Source organism: Oncorhynchus mykiss, chromosome 29, assembly GCF_057628025.1.
Source record: "Oncorhynchus mykiss isolate SJ-2025 chromosome 29, ASM5762802v1, whole genome shotgun sequence".
Classification (NCBI taxonomy): Eukaryota; Metazoa; Chordata; class Actinopteri; order Salmoniformes; family Salmonidae; genus Oncorhynchus; species Oncorhynchus mykiss.
In genome coordinates, this window is record NC_143050.1 from 1,103,326 (window position 1) to 1,119,123 (window position 15,798).

Here is a 15,798-nt window from a genome sequence, read left to right on the forward strand (position 1 = left end):
GGCATATCAATAAGATGATTAAACAGCATGATCCTTACACAGGTGCACCTTGTGCTGGGGACAATGAAAGGCCACTCTAAAATGTGCAGTTTAGTCACACAATGCCACAGATGTCTCAAGTTTTGCGGGGGATTGCAATTGGCATGCTGACTGCAGGAATGTCCACCAGAGCTGTTTTCTGCCATAAGCATCGTTTTAGAGAATTTGGCAGTACGTCCAACCGGCCTCACAACCACAGACCATGTATAACCACGCCAGCCCAGGACCTCCACATCCAGCTTCTTCAACTTTTGGGATCATCTGAGACCATCCACCATGAAATTGAGGAGTATTTCTGTCTGTAAAAAAGCCCTTTTATGGGGAAAAACTCATTCTGATTGTCTGGGCCTGTCTCCCTAGTGGGTGGGCCTGCCCCCCAGTGGGTGGGCCTGTCTCCCCAGTGCATGGGCCTGTCTCCCTAGTGGGTGGGCCTGGCTCCCCAGTGGGTGGGCCTGGCTCCCTAGTGGGTGGGCCTGTCTCCCTAGTGGGTGGGCCTGTCTCCCTAGTGGGTGGGCCTGTCTCCCTAGTGGGTGGGCCTGCCCCCCAGTGGGTGGGCCTGGCTCCCCAGTGGGTGGGCCTGGCTCCCCAGTGGGTGGGCCTGTCTCCCTAGTGGGTGGGCCTGGCTCCCTAGTGGGTGGGCCTGTCTCCCTAGTGGCTGGGCCTGGCTCCCCAGTGGGTGGGCCTGTCTCTCTAGTGGGTGGGCCTGTCTCCCTAGTGGGTGGGCCTGTCTCCCTAGTGGGTGGGCCTGGCTCCCCAGTGGGTGGGCCTGTCTCCCCAGTGCATGGGCCTGTCTCCCTAGTGGGTGGGCCTGGCTCCCCAGTGGGTGGGCCTGTCTCCCTAGTGGCTGGGCCTGGCTCCCTAGTGGGTGGGCCTGTCTCCCTAGAGGGTGGGCCTGTCTCCCTAGTGGGTGGGCCTGTCTCCCTAGTGGGTGGGCCTGTCTCCCTAGTGGGTTGGCCTGTCTCCCTAGTGGGTTGGCCTGTCTCCCTAGTGGGTGGGCCTGTCTCCCTAGTGGGTTGGCCTGTCTCCCTAGTGGGTTGGCCTGTCTCCCTAGTGGGTGGGCCTGTCTCCTTAGTGGGTGGGCCTGTCTCCCTAGAGGGTGGGCCCATGCCCTCCCAGACCCACCCATGGCTGTGCTCCTGCCCAGTCATGTGAAATCCATAGATTAGGGCCTAATTAATTCTTTTAAATTGACTGATTTCCTCATATGAACTGTAGTAACTCAGTAAAATTGTTGCATGTTTCGTTTCTATTTTTGTTCAGTGTATATTATATAATATACATAATATAATATTAATATAATATTATTATATTATTATTATTATTATAATATATAGTATATTATATAATATACACTGTACATCAGTGGCTCTCAACTGTATTTGCCTCGGGGCCCAAAGAGAACCAGGTTGTCTCATGTAAATTCATTATCATTTTTACACACTTTCTGATTTAAGTTCATACTTAAGAAAGTCTTTTTTAATTGTGAAAGAATATATAAATAACGTTTGTATACTTTTATTTACTCAAGACACCAGCGACCCATTCATACATTACATGTTTACATCTTTTACTAATGATACATCTATTAGTTGATATCTGTCATCTACATGATATAAAAACATCTCCACTGCAGTTTGACATCTATATGTGTTTGGATGTGATGTAACCATAGCAACAAATAAACATGTGACCACTGTGTGTTCTACTGTAGATGGAGAACATTCTGCTCACAGATCAAGGTAAACTCACGCTGTGTGTGTGTGTCTGTGTCTGTGTCTGTGTCTGTGTCTGTGTGTATCTGTGTGTGTGTGTCAGAGAGAGATTCTCCATTGAGTCTTACCATTCAGGAGTGAAGGCCTAATCTGCTATAATATGTCAGCACTTAAAAGGCATGTACATAAATCTGGTGTATGGTTTACCTCATACGTTGTGTACTGGTATCATTTTAAATTGAGAACAAACACTCAGTGGACAGAGTTTTAGGTACACCAGCCTATACAGGAAAATGGTTACCTCCTACAGACAGTGAGTCACGTGTCTTGCTAAATAAATGGAGACATGGGAGACATGGAGACATGAAGACATGGAGACATGGGAGACATTGAGACATGAAGACATGGAGACATGGGAGACATGGAGACATGGGAGACATGGAGAAATGGAGACATGGAGACATGGAGAAATGGAGACATGGAGACATGGGAGACATGGGAGAAATGGAGACATGGAGAAATGGAGAAATGGAGACATGGAGACATGGGAGACATGGAGACATGGGAGAAATGGATACATGGGAGAAATGGAGACATGGGAGAAATGGAGACATGGGAGACATGGAGACATGGAGAGAAATGGAGACATGGGAGAAATGGAGACATGGAGACATGGGAGAAATGGAGACATGGGAGAAATGGATACATGGGAGAAATGGAGACATGGGAGAAATGGAGACATGGGAGACATGGAGACATGGAGAGAAATGGAGACATGGAGACATGGGAGAAATGGAGACATGGGAGACATGGGAAACATGGAGACATGGGAGACATGGAGAAATGGAGACATGGAGAAATGGGGACATGGAGACATGGGGACATGGAGACATGGGAGACATGGAGAAATGGAGACATGGGAGAAATGGAGACATGGAGACATTGGAGACATGGAGAGAAATGGAGACTTGGAGACATGGGAGAAATGGAGACATGGGAGACATGGGAAACATGGAGACATGGAGAAATGGAGACATGGAGAAATGGGGACATGGAGAAATGGAGACATGGAGAAATGGAGACATGGGAGAAATGGAGACATGGGAGACATGGAGACATGGGAGACATGGGGACATGGAGAAATGGAGACATGGGGACATGGAGACATGGGGACATGGAGACATGGGAGACATGGAGACATGGAGACATGGGAGACATGGGGACATGGAGACATGGAGACATGGGAGAAATGGGGACATGGAGACATGGGAGACATGGAGACATGGGAGACATGGGGACATGGAGACATGGGGACATGGAGATATTGGAGACATGGGGACTGGGAGACATGGGGACATGGAGACATGGAGACATGGGGACATTGGAGACATGGGAGACATGGGGACATGGAGACATGGGAGACATGGGAGACATGGGGACATGGCGACATGGGAGACATGGGAGACATGGGGACATGGAGACATGGGAGACATGGAGACATGGAGACATGGGGACATGGAGACATGGGAGACATGGGGACATGGAGACATGGGAGACATGGAGACATGGGGACGTGGAGACGTGGGGACATGGAGACATGGGGACATGGGAGAAATGGAGACATGGAGAAATTGAGACATGGAGACATGGGGGACATGGAGACATGGAGACATGGGGACATGGAGACATGGAGACATGGGAGAAATGGAGACATGGGGACATGGAGACATGGAGACATGGGGACATGGAGACACACTACTGATAACAGTAGTAATGGTTTATTCTAGTAGTGATAACAGTAGTAATGGTTTATTCCAGTAATGATAACAGTAGTAATGGTTTATTCTAGTAGTGATAACAGTAGTAATGGTTTATTCCAGTAATGATAACAGGAGTAATGGTTTATTCTAGTAGTGATAACAGTAGTAATGGTTTATTCCAGTAATGAAAACAGTAGTAATGGTTTATTCTTGTAGTGATAACAGTAGTAATGGTTTATTCCAGTAATGATGATAACAGTAATCATGGTTTATTCTAGGCCACCTCCGTCTGGCTGACTTTGGTTTGTCTCGTCGTCTGGAGAGAGGAGGAAGAGCCTTCACTATCTGTGGGACCATCCAGTACATGGGTGAGCACACACACACACACACACACACACACACACACACACACACACACACACACATTCACACACACAAACACACACACACAAACACACACACACATTCACACACACAAACACACACACACACAAACACACACACACACACACATTCACACACGCACACACGCACGCACACACACACACACACACACACACACAAACACACACACACACACACACATTCACACACACAAACACACACACACAAACACACACACACACACACACACATTCACACACACAAACACACACACACAAACACACACACACACACACATTCACACACACAAACACACACACACACACACACATTCACACACACAAACACACACACACAAACACACACACACACACATTCACACACACAAACACACACACACATTCACACACGCACACACACACGCACACGCACACACACACACACACACACACACAACCCTGCACCAGTCTGCTGCCCTATACAAACTCCAAAGCAAATCAGGGGAGAAAAATGTGTTTATTTGAGAATGACAAATCATAGATGCTGGGAGGTAAATGTTCAGATGTTCAGTCTCTTTAGAAGAAAAAGAAACGCACACCTATTTAGGGGCTGGCTGGCGGAGTACAAAACTAGAAAATAAAAGAGAGCCGCACACTCTAGGAACTCAGATGCAAAAATTTAATTACCAACGTTTCGACAGCCAAGCTGTCTTCATCAGGGTATAATCACAAACACTGCGGGATGACTCGTTTATTTAGTGTCAAAAGACACAGGTGTCTATAATCATGGCCAAGAGTGGCCCAATATCATTGGTTAATAATCAAATATTAAAATGTCATACAAAGAACAGCATACAAACAACAAATGGATAGCATACGATCATAGATTCATTTTAGACTACACAAGTTTACAAACAATTACAATGGCAAAGTCACAATAATCACAAGAATGGCTTCAGGTCAAAGTCTACGTTGAGACCGAAGGGAGCAAGGGTCTTTAGATTAAAGATCCAGGCAGCCTCTCGTTTTAACAATAAATGATCAAGGTCACCCCCTCTCCTAGGGAGGGTGATATGTTCGATGCCAATATAACGCAGAGACGAAATCAAGTGGTTTGCTTCCAAAAAGTGGTCCGCAACTGGGTAAGTCGAGTTTTTGCACCTAATGGTGCTACGATGCTCCGAGATTTGTACTTTTAATTTGCGCTTTGTTTTACCCACATAATCTTTACCACAAGGACAAGTTATAAGATAAATAACTGCCTTAGTGGAGCACGTGGAAACACCTTTGATTGGGATCTGTTTCCCTGTTTGGGGGTGTTTGAAGGATCTACATTTATAACTGCCTTTGCATTGAGCATTACACTTGTAGTTTCCATCCAGGAGGGGCACAAATAGACGTTGTTCAGGAATATATTGGAGTAAATCAGAGTTTACCAGTTGATCTCTGAGATTTCTGCCCAGCGAGAATACGACCAAGGCAAGCTCCGAAAATGATGTTCAGTCTCCCCTGTTCTGTAACGGTTTTCTGTATGAGAAGGAGAGTCGGACCAAAATGCAGCGTGTAGATTGCGATCCATGTTTATTCAACAAACGAAACACAAATCTAAATACAAACACTACAAAACAATAAACGTAACGAAAACCGAAACAGCCTATACTAGTGTAAACTAACACAGAATAAGGACATCAAGACACTAAGGACAATCACCCACGACAAACTCAAAGAATATGGCTGCCTAAATATGGTTCCCAATCAGAGACAACGATAAACACCTGCCTCTGATTGAGAACCACTTCGGACAGCCATAGACTTAGCTAGAACACCCCACTAGCTACAATCCCCATACATACACACCACATACAAAAACCCATGCCACACCCTGGCCTGACCAAATAAATAAAGATAAACACAAAATACTTAGACCAGGGCGTGACAGAACCCCCCCCCCCCTAAGGTGCGGACTCCCGAACGCACCTCCAAAACAATAGGGAGGGTCCGGGTGGGCGTCTGTCCATGGTGGCGGCTTCGGCGCGGGACGTGGACCCCACTCAGTCAATGTCTTAGTCCCCTCTCCTCGCGTCCCTGGATAGTCCACCCTCGCCGCCGACCATGGCCTAGTAGTCCTCACCCAGAACCCCACTGGACTGAGGAGCAGATCGGGACCGAGGGGCAGCTCGGGACTGAGGCAGCTCGGGACTGAGGGGAAGCTCAGGAGTGAGAGGAAGCTCAGGAGTGAGAGGAAGCTCAGGAGTGAGAGGAAGCTCAGGCAGGTTGATGAATCTACCAGATCCTGGCTGGCTGGTGGTTTCGGCAGATCCTGGCTGACTGGAGAATCTGGAAGAGTCTGGTCGACTGGCAGATCTGGAAGAGTCTGGTCGACTGGCAGATCTGGAAGAGTCTGGTCGACTGGCAGATCCGGAAGAGTCTGGTCGACTGGCAGATCTGGAAGAGTCTGGTCGACTGGCAGATCTGGAAGAGTCTGGTCGACTGGCAGATCTGGAAGAGTCTGGTCGACTGGCAGATCTGGAAGAGTCTGGTAGACTGGCAGATCTGGAAGAGTCTGGTCGACTGGCAGATCTGGAAGAGTCTGGTCGACTGGCAGATCTGGAAGAGTCTGGTCGACTGGCAGATCTGGAAGAGTCTGGTCGACTGGCAGATCTGGAAGAGTCTGGTAGACTGGCAGATCTGGAAGAGTCTGGTAGACTGGCAGATCTGGAAGAGTCTGGTCGACTGGCAGATCTGGAAGAGTCTGGTCGACTGGCAGATCTGGAAGAGTCTGGTTGACTGGCAGCTCTGGCTGCTCCATGCTGACTGGCTGCTCCATGCTGACTGACAGCTCTGGCTGCTCCATGCTGACTGGCAGCTCTGGCTGCTCCATGCTGACTGGCAGCTCTGGCTGCTCCATGCTGACTGGCTGCTCCATGCTGATTGACAGCTCTGGCTGCTCCATGCTGACTGGCAGCTCTGGCTGCTCCATGCTGACTGGCAGCTCTGGCTGCTCCATGCTGACTGGCAGCTCTGGCTGCTCCATGCTGACTGGCAGCTCTGGCTGCTCCATGCTGACTGGCAGCTCTGGCTGCTCCATGCTGACTGGCTGCTCCATGCTGACTGGCTGCTCCATGCTGACTGGCTGCTCCATGCTGACTGGCGGCCCTGGCTGCTCCATGCTGACTGGCGGCCCTGGCTGCTCCATGCTGATTGGCGGCCCTGACTGCTCCATGCTGACTGGCGGCTCTGGCTGCTCCATGCTAACTGGCAGCTCTGGCGGCTCCTTGCAGACTGGCAGCTCTGGCGGCTCCTTGCAGACTGGCAGCTTTGGCGGCATCCTGCAGACTGGCAGCTCTGGCGGCTCCTTGCAGACTGGCAGCTCCTTGCAGACTGGCAGCTCCTTGCAGACTGGCAGCTCCTTGCAGACTGGCAGCTCCTTGCAAACTGGCAGCTCCTTGCAGACTGGCAGTTCCGAACAGGCGGGAGACTCCGGCAGCGCTGTAGAGGCGGAAAGCTCTGACAGCGCTAAACAGGCGGGAGACTCCGACAGCGCTGGAGAGGAGGAAGGCTCCGGCAGCGCTGGACAGGCGAGGCGCACTGTAGGCCTGATGCGTGGTGCTGGCACTGGTGGTACTGGGCCGAGGACACGCACAGGAAGCCTGGTGCGGGGAGCTGCTACCGGAGGGCTGGGGTGTGGAGGTGGTACTGGAAAGACCGGAGACGCACTGCCAGTGCGGCGAGGTGGAATAGCCCGCACTGGGCTATGCAGGCGAACCGGAGACACCGAGCGCAAGGCTGGTGCCATGTAAGCCGGCCCAAGGAGACGCACTGGGGACCAGCTGCGTAGAGCCGGCTTCATGGCATTAGGCTCGATGCTCAATCTAGCCCGGCCGACACGCGGAGCTGGAATATACCGCACCGGGCCATGCACCCGCACTGGAGACACCGTGCGCACCACTGCATAACACGGTGCCTGTCCGGTCTCTCTAGCCCCCCGGTAAGCACAGGGAGTCTGCCCAGGTCTCCTACCTGGCGTAGCCATACTCCCTGTTAGCCCCCCCCCCCCAATACATTTTTGGGGCTGCCTCTCAGGCTTCCATCCGCTACGTCGTGCTGCCTCCTCATATCTGCGCCTCTCAGCTTTCGCCGCCTCCAGTTCTTCCTTGGGGCGGCGATATTCTCCAGGCTGAGCCCAGGGTCCTTTACCGTCCAGTTCCTCCTCCCATGTCCATTTCTCCAGGTGGTGCAGCCTCTCCCACTGCAGCTGCTCCTGCTGCTGCTGCCTCTGTTCCTTCTCCTGCTGCACCTTGGTGCGGCTACACTCCCCTGGTTTAGCCCAGGGTCCTCTCCCGTCGAGGATTTCCTCCCATGTCCAGAAATCCTTACTATGTATCTCCTCTTTTCGCTGCTGTTGCTGCCTGTTGACACGCTGCTTGGTCCGTAAGTGGTGGGTGATTCTGTAACGGTTTTCTGTATGAGAAGGAGAGTCGGACCAAAATGCAGCGTGTAGATTGCGATCCATGTTTATTCAACAAACGAAACACGAATCTAAATACAAACACTACAAAACAATAAACGTAACGAAAACCGAAACAGCCTATACTTGTGTAAACTAACACAGAATAAGGACATCAAGACACTAAGGACAATCACCCACGACAAACTCAAAGAATATGGCTGCCTAAATATGGTTCCCAATCAGAGACAACGATAAACACCTGCCTCTGATTGAGAACCACTTCAGACAGCCATAGACATGTTCTCAGCTTTTCTCTACAGAACAAAGGAACAGGATGCCATTTATAACCCCCCTAGCCTGGGGTTGACCAATCAGAAGTCCTTGCAGTATAACTGGGCCAATGGCTAAATAACAAGTATCCTGCTCCAGACTCAATGTACAGACCAATGAAAACGTGGCACACGTAGCTCTGAGTTCAGGACTGCCATTCCACAGATTCTGAACAGATGTTGATCCGAAGACCAACTATTTACGTTGACCCTATTGATCGTTAATTCTAGTCCTCTCGTCCTCTGCGTTGTGTTTTTATCTTCAAAATATTGTTATACTGGTCACTTTAATAATGGACCACTAGTCTCTTTAATCATGTTTACACACTGTTTTACAGATCTCCTATGTATATACTGTATTCTATTATTTTAGACACTCAGACATTAATCAACCTATTTAATAATTTCTTAATTCTATTCTTTTCCTTTAGAGTTGTGTGTATTGTTGTGAAACTGCACTTTTGGAGCTAAAAATATGTATGTGACCAATACAATTTGATTTGATACACAGTCTACACACACACACACACACACACACGGTGAAAAATACAGTGTGTGACAGACATGCCCTGCTGTGTGTGTGTGTGTGTGTGTGTTTCTCCAGCCCCTGAAGTTCTGAGTGGGGGACCCTACAGCCACTCAGCTGATTGGTGGTCGCTGGGAATCCTCCTCTTCTCATTGGTCACTGGGAAGGTGAGTCACTACGCTATCTGGCATTATGTAAATGTGTGTGTGGCAGAGCCTGGATTCTTGGTTATTTACAGTGTAGAGTAAGAAACCAACACAACTCAGTGTATTGTATTTAGACACACTGAGTCACATGACACATTGAGGGAAAGACAGATGGTTTGTGTGTTACACCCCCTTCCCTCCAATCTCTATCTCTCTCTATATATATCTATCTCTCTCTCTATAGCTATCTCTCTCTATATCTATCTCAATATATCTATCTATCTCTCTATATCTATCTCTCTCTCTCTCTCTCTCTCTCTCTCTCTCTCATATGCAGTTGAAGTCAGAAGTTTACATACACTTAGGTTAGAGTCATTAAAAATAGTTTTTCAACCACTCCACAAACTTCTTGTTAACAAACTATAGTTTTGGCAAGTCGGTTAGGACATCTACTTTGTGCATGACACAAGTCATTTTACCAACAACAGACAGATTTTTACAGACAGATTATTTCACTTATAATTCACTGTATCACAATTCCAGTGGGCCAGAAGTTTACATACACTAAGTTGACTGTGCCTTTAAACTGCTTGGAAAATTCCAGAAAATGATGTCATGGCTTTAGAAGCTTCTGATTGAGGGCTTGGCCGGTAGGGATATCCTTGTCTCATCGCGCACCAGCGACTCCTGTGGCGGGCCGGGCGCAGTGCACGCTAACCAAGGTTGCCAAGTGCACGGTGTTTCCTCCGACACATTGGTGCGGCTGGCTTCCGGGTTGGATGCGAGCTGTGTTAAGAAGCAGTGCGGCTTGGTTGGGTTGTGTATCGGAGGACGCATGACTTTCAACCTTCGTCTCTCCCGAGCCCGTACGGGAGTTGTAACGACGAGACAAGATAGTAGCTACTAAAACAATTGGATACTACGAAATTGGGGAGAAAAATGGGTAAAAAAAAATAAAAAAATAAAAAATCATACAATGTGATTTTCTGGATTTTGGTTTTAGATTCCGTCTCTCACAGTTGAAGTGTACCTATGATAAAACATTACAGACCTCGACATGCTTTGTAAGTAGGAAAACCTGCAAAATCGGCAGTGTATCAAATACTTGTTCTCCCCACTGTATATACACATACAATACCGTTCACTATGTTTTTAGTATTATATTATTTATATTGTCAGGTAGTTTTTTCAAACAGTATTTTCAAACAGCATCCGGAATGCTGGCCTTCGAGGCAGAGATCCTCTGTCCAGTGTCTGTGTTCTTTTGCCCATCTTAATCTTTTCTTTTTATTGGCCAGTCTGAGATATGGCTTTCTCTTTACAACTCTGCCTAGAAGGCCAGCATCCCGGAGTCGCCTCTTCACTGTTGACGTTGAGACTGGTGTTTTGCGGTTCCTATTTAATTCAGCTGCCAGTTGAGGACTTGTGAGGCATCTGTTTCTCAAACTAGACACTCTAATGTACTTGTCCTCTTGCTCAGTTGTGCACCGGGGCCTCCCACTCCTCTTTCTACTCTGGTTAGAGACAGTTTGCGCTGTTCTGTGAAGGGAGTAGTACACAGTATTGTACGAGATCCTAAGTTTCTTGGCAATTTCTTGCATGGAATAGCCTTCATTTCTCAGAACAAGAGTAGACTGACAAGTTTCAGAAGAAAGTTCTTTGTTTCTGGCCATTTTGAGCCTGTAATCGAACCCACAAATGCTGATGCTCCAGATCCTCAACTAGTCTAAAGGCCAGTTTTCTTGCTTCTTTAATCATAACAGTTTTCAGCTGTGCTAACATAATTGCAAAAGGGTTTTCTAATGATCAATTAGCCTTTTAAAATTATAAACTTGGATTAGTTAACACAACGTGCCATTGGAACACAGGAGTGATGGTTGCTGATAATGGGCCTCTGTACTCCTATGTAGATATTCCATAAAAAATCTGCCGTTTCCAGCTACAATAGTAATTTACAACATGAACAATGTCTACAATGTATTTCTGATAAATTTGATGTTATTTTAATGGACAAAACATTTGCTTTTCCTTAAAAAACAAGGACATTTCTAACTTTTTAACGGTAGTGTATGTACATATCCTTTCTCTCACCTCTCTCTCTCCCCTCTCTCTCTCCCCTCTCTCTCTCCCCTCTCTCTCTCCCTCCCCTGTCCCCTTCTCCCCTCTCTCTCTCTCTCCCCTGTCCCCTTCTCCCCTCTCTCTCTCTCTCTCCCCTGTCCCCTCCTCCCCTCTCTCTCTCCCCTCTCTCTCTCCCCTCTCTCTCTCCCTCTCTCTCTCTCTCTCTCTTCTGTCCCCTTCTCCCCTCTCTCTCTCCCCTGTCCCCTTCTCCCCTCTCTCTCTCCCCTCTCTCTCTCCCTCTCTCTCTCTCTCTCTTCTGTCCCCTTCTCCCCTCTCTCTCTCCCCTGTCCCCTTCTCCCCTCTCTCTCTCCCCTCTCTCTCTCTCCCCTGTCCCCTGTCCCCTCCTCCCCTCTCTCTCTCCTCTCTCTCCCCTCTTTTTCTCTCCCTCTCTTTCTCTCTCCACTGTCCCCTCCTCCCCTCTCTCTCTCCCCTCTTTTTCTCTCCCTCTCTTTCTCTATCCCCTGTCCCCTCCTCCCCTCTCTCTCTCCCCTCTCTCTCTCCCTCTCTCTCTCTCACCTGTCCCCTCCTCCCCTCTCTCTCTCCCCTCTCCCTCTCTCTCTCTCTCCCCTGTCCCCTCCTCCCCTCTCTTTCTCTCTCCCCTGTCCCCTCCTCCCCTCTCTCTCTCCCCTCTCTCTCTCTCCCTCTCTCTCTCTCTCTCCCCTGTCCCCTTCTCCCCTCTCTCTCTCTCCCCTGTCCCCTTCTCCCCTCTCTCTCTCCCCTCTTTCTCTCTCCCACCGTCCAGTTCCCAGTCCTGCCTGAACCAGACCACTACAGTATGTTGAGGAGAGTGAGGTGTTTCCCCTACGACATCCCCCTCAGCTTCAGCCCTCCACTGGCTCTACTTATCACTGAGGTATACACACACACACACACTCACTCACACTCACACGTACACCATATACTGAGTTACATTTCTCATCTTTCTATCTGTCCCATTATCTCTGTACCGTCACCATGGAGACCAACTCCATTATCTCTACCGTCACCATGGAGACCATCTGTACGTTTCTGTACAGCACTTTGAGATATCAGCTGATGTACGAAGGGCTATATAAATACATTTGATTTGATTTGATCTCCATTATGTCTGTACCATCACCATGGAGACCATCTCCATTATGAAGTAGTCACTTCTTCTACTGGTACTTCTATGAGTTGGTAGACCAACTGAAGGGCTGCATATTGCCACCTCATTGGCTGATCCTTCCTTTTGCCCTGATGAAATCATGTGATCCAACCTTAACCCATAGGAAGTCCCGACCAGCTGATTACTTCAAAATAGTACAATTCCTCAATGGCGCTGCCCATTCTCAAATGGGACACTAGAGTAATCTATCTAATGGGACACTAGAGTAGTCCATCTAATGGGACACTAGAGTAGTCCATCTAATGGGACACTAGAGTAGTCCATCTAATGGGACACTAGAGTAGTCTATCTAATGGGACACTAGAGTAGTCTATCTAATGGGACACTAGAGTAGTCTATCTAATGGGACACTAGAGTAGTCTATCTAATGGGACACTAGAGTTGTCTATCTAATGGGACACTAGAGTAGTCTATCTAATGGGACACTAGAGTAGTCTATCTAATGGGACACTAGAGTAGTCTATCTAATGGGACACTAGAGTAGTCTATCTAATGGGACACTAGAGTAGTCTATCTAATGGGACACTAGAGTAGTCTATCTAATGGGACACTAGAGTTGTCTATCTAATGGGACACTAGAGTAGTCTATCTAATGGGACACTAGAATAGTCTATCTAATGGGACACTAGAGTTGTCTATCTAATGGGACACTAGAGTAGTCCATCTAATGGGACACTAGAGTAGTCTATCTAATGGGACACTAGAGTAGTCTATCTAATGGGACACTAGAGTAGTCTATCTAATGGGACACTAGAGTAGTCTATCTAATGGGACACTAGAGTAGTCTATCTAATGGGACACTAGAGTAGTCTATCTAATGGGACACTAGAGTAGTCTATCTAATGGGACACTAGAGTTGTCTATCTAATGGGACACTAGAGTAGTCTATCTAATGGGACACTAGAGTTGTCTATCTAATGGGACACTAGAGTAGTCTATCTAATGGGACACTAGAGTAGTCTATCTAATGGGACACTAGAGTAGTCTATCTAATGGGACACTAGAGTAGTCTATCTAATGGGACACTAGAGTTGTCTATCTAATGGGACACTAGAGTAGTCTATCTAATGGGACACTAGAGTTGTCTATCTAATGGGACACTAGAGTAGTCTATCTAATGGGACACTAGAGTAGTCTATCTAATGGGACACTAGAGTAGTCTATCTAAGTCTATGCCACATACACACACATTGTGGTTAAAAGGGCTTTAGAAATAGATGTGATTGATTGATTGATTGATTGATTGACAGCTGCTGTGTAAGACACCGACGCGGCGGCTGCGGACCCTGGATCGTTTCAAACGGCAGACCTTTTTCCACGGTGCGACCTTTGACCTGGCGTTACTACAGCGACGACCTGTGGAGGTCATCTTGGCACTGCGGGAGCGTCCTGACCGGCCGGCCAAGGCCCGAAGAGGATTGACCCTGTCTCTGCAGCCGTTAAGAGGCTTCGACTACGATACCCTGCTCAGCCCTGCAGGGACGCCTGACACACACCTGGACGACCCCGATACACACACACACCTGGACGACCCCGATACACACACACACCTGGACGACTCCGATACACACACACACCTGGACGACCCCGATACACACACACACTTACACACACCGCTACCTGGCCCGGGCTGCCAGAATCACCTTGGACACACACACTCTTCCATGCCCAGCTCCACACACACTCACAGGCCTCCGACACATGGGAAGAAGGAGATGTTTGTGTGAAAAGGACCTACAGACACTCAGAGAATGGAGAAAGGTCACACACACACCGTAGCCAGCTGGGAGCATGACGTTCTAGGACTATGACATTCCATGATGTCACAGGAAGTCCCCTGCCCTTTAGCCCCTCCCCCTCCTGTAGAATATTTGAGTAATAAAGATATGTTCAGATTTGTAAACTGAAATCGAAAAATTACACAAAAAAACAACATAATATATATATACATATATGTATATATGTATATAAACACACACACACACACAAATCTGGTCATTCCAGGGTTTTTCTTTATTTTTTACATGACATTTTTTACGATGAAATAACACATAGGAAACCATGTAGTAACCAAAAAAGTGTTAAAGAAATCCAAATATATTTAATATTTTAGATTCTTCAAAGTAGCACACTCTTGGCATTCTCTCAACCAGCTTCATGAGGAATGCTTTTCCAACAGTGCTGAAGGAGTTCCCACATATGCTGAGCACTTGTTGGCTGCTTTTCCTTCACTCTGCGGTCCAACTCATCCCAAACCATCTTAATTGGGTTGAGGTCAGGTGATTGCGGAGGTTGAGATGTGTCTGTTACTTGAACTCTGTGACGCATTTATTTGGGCTGCAATTTTTGAGGCTGTTAACTCTAATGAACTTGTCCTCTGCAGCAGAGGTAACTCTGGGTCTTCCTTTCCTGTGGCGGTCCTCATGAGAGCCAGTTAACCCTAATGAACTTATCCTCTGCTGCAGAGGTAACTCTGGGTCTTCCTTTCCTGCGGCGGTCCTCATGAGAGCCAGTTTCATCACAGAGCTTGATGGTTTCTGCTACTGCACTTGAAGACACTTTAAAAGTTCTTGAAATGTTCCGTATTGACTGACCTTCATGTTTTAAAGTAATGATGGACTGTCGTTTCTCTTTACTTATTTGAGCTGTTCTTGCCATAATATGGTCTTGGTCTTTTACCAAATAGGGCTGTATACCCTCTTCTGTTTACCACCCCTACCTTGTCAGAACATAACTGATTGGCTCAAACGTGTTAAGAAGGAAAGAAATTCCACAAATGAACGTTTAACAAGGCACACCTGTTAATTGAAATGCATTCCAGGTGACTACATCATGAAGCTGGTTGAGAGAATGCCAAGAGTGTGCAAAGCTGTCATGAAGGCAAAGGGTGGCTACTTTGAAGAATCTCAAATATAAAATATATTTTGATTTGATTGACACTTTTTTTGGGTTACTACATGATTCCCATATGTGTTATTTCATAGTTTTGATGTCTTCACTATTATTCTACAATGTAGAAAATAGTAAGAATAAAGAAGAACCCTTGAATGAGTAGGTGTTCTAAAACTGATACTGTATATATATATATATATATATATCATAGAGCTTGATATATATATATATATATACACACACATTAAAACACAAAAACACAGTCATGGTAAGCACAAATAAAACATACAAATCAC

General features: G+C 47.3%; 1 protein-coding gene across 2 annotated transcripts in view; it reads left to right on the top strand.

The window, feature by feature from the left end:
- Nucleotides 1-14,513, top strand: part of rskrb (ribosomal protein S6 kinase related b) — a 34,728-nt gene extending 20,215 nt beyond the window's left edge. For both annotated transcript variants that reach the window (XM_090226300.1, XM_036967807.2), the window contains 5 exons: nt 1,751-1,778; nt 3,790-3,879; nt 9,278-9,366; nt 12,206-12,316; nt 13,861-14,513. In XM_090226300.1, coding sequence (XP_090082426.1) covers nt 1,751-1,778; nt 3,790-3,879; nt 9,278-9,366; nt 12,206-12,316; nt 13,861-14,337 — 795 coding nt within the window. In that variant the 3' untranslated portion in view covers nt 14,338-14,513. The remainder of the gene's footprint in view (nt 1-1,750; nt 1,779-3,789; nt 3,880-9,277; nt 9,367-12,205; nt 12,317-13,860) is intronic.
- Nucleotides 14,514-15,798: the final 1,285 nt, after the last annotated feature.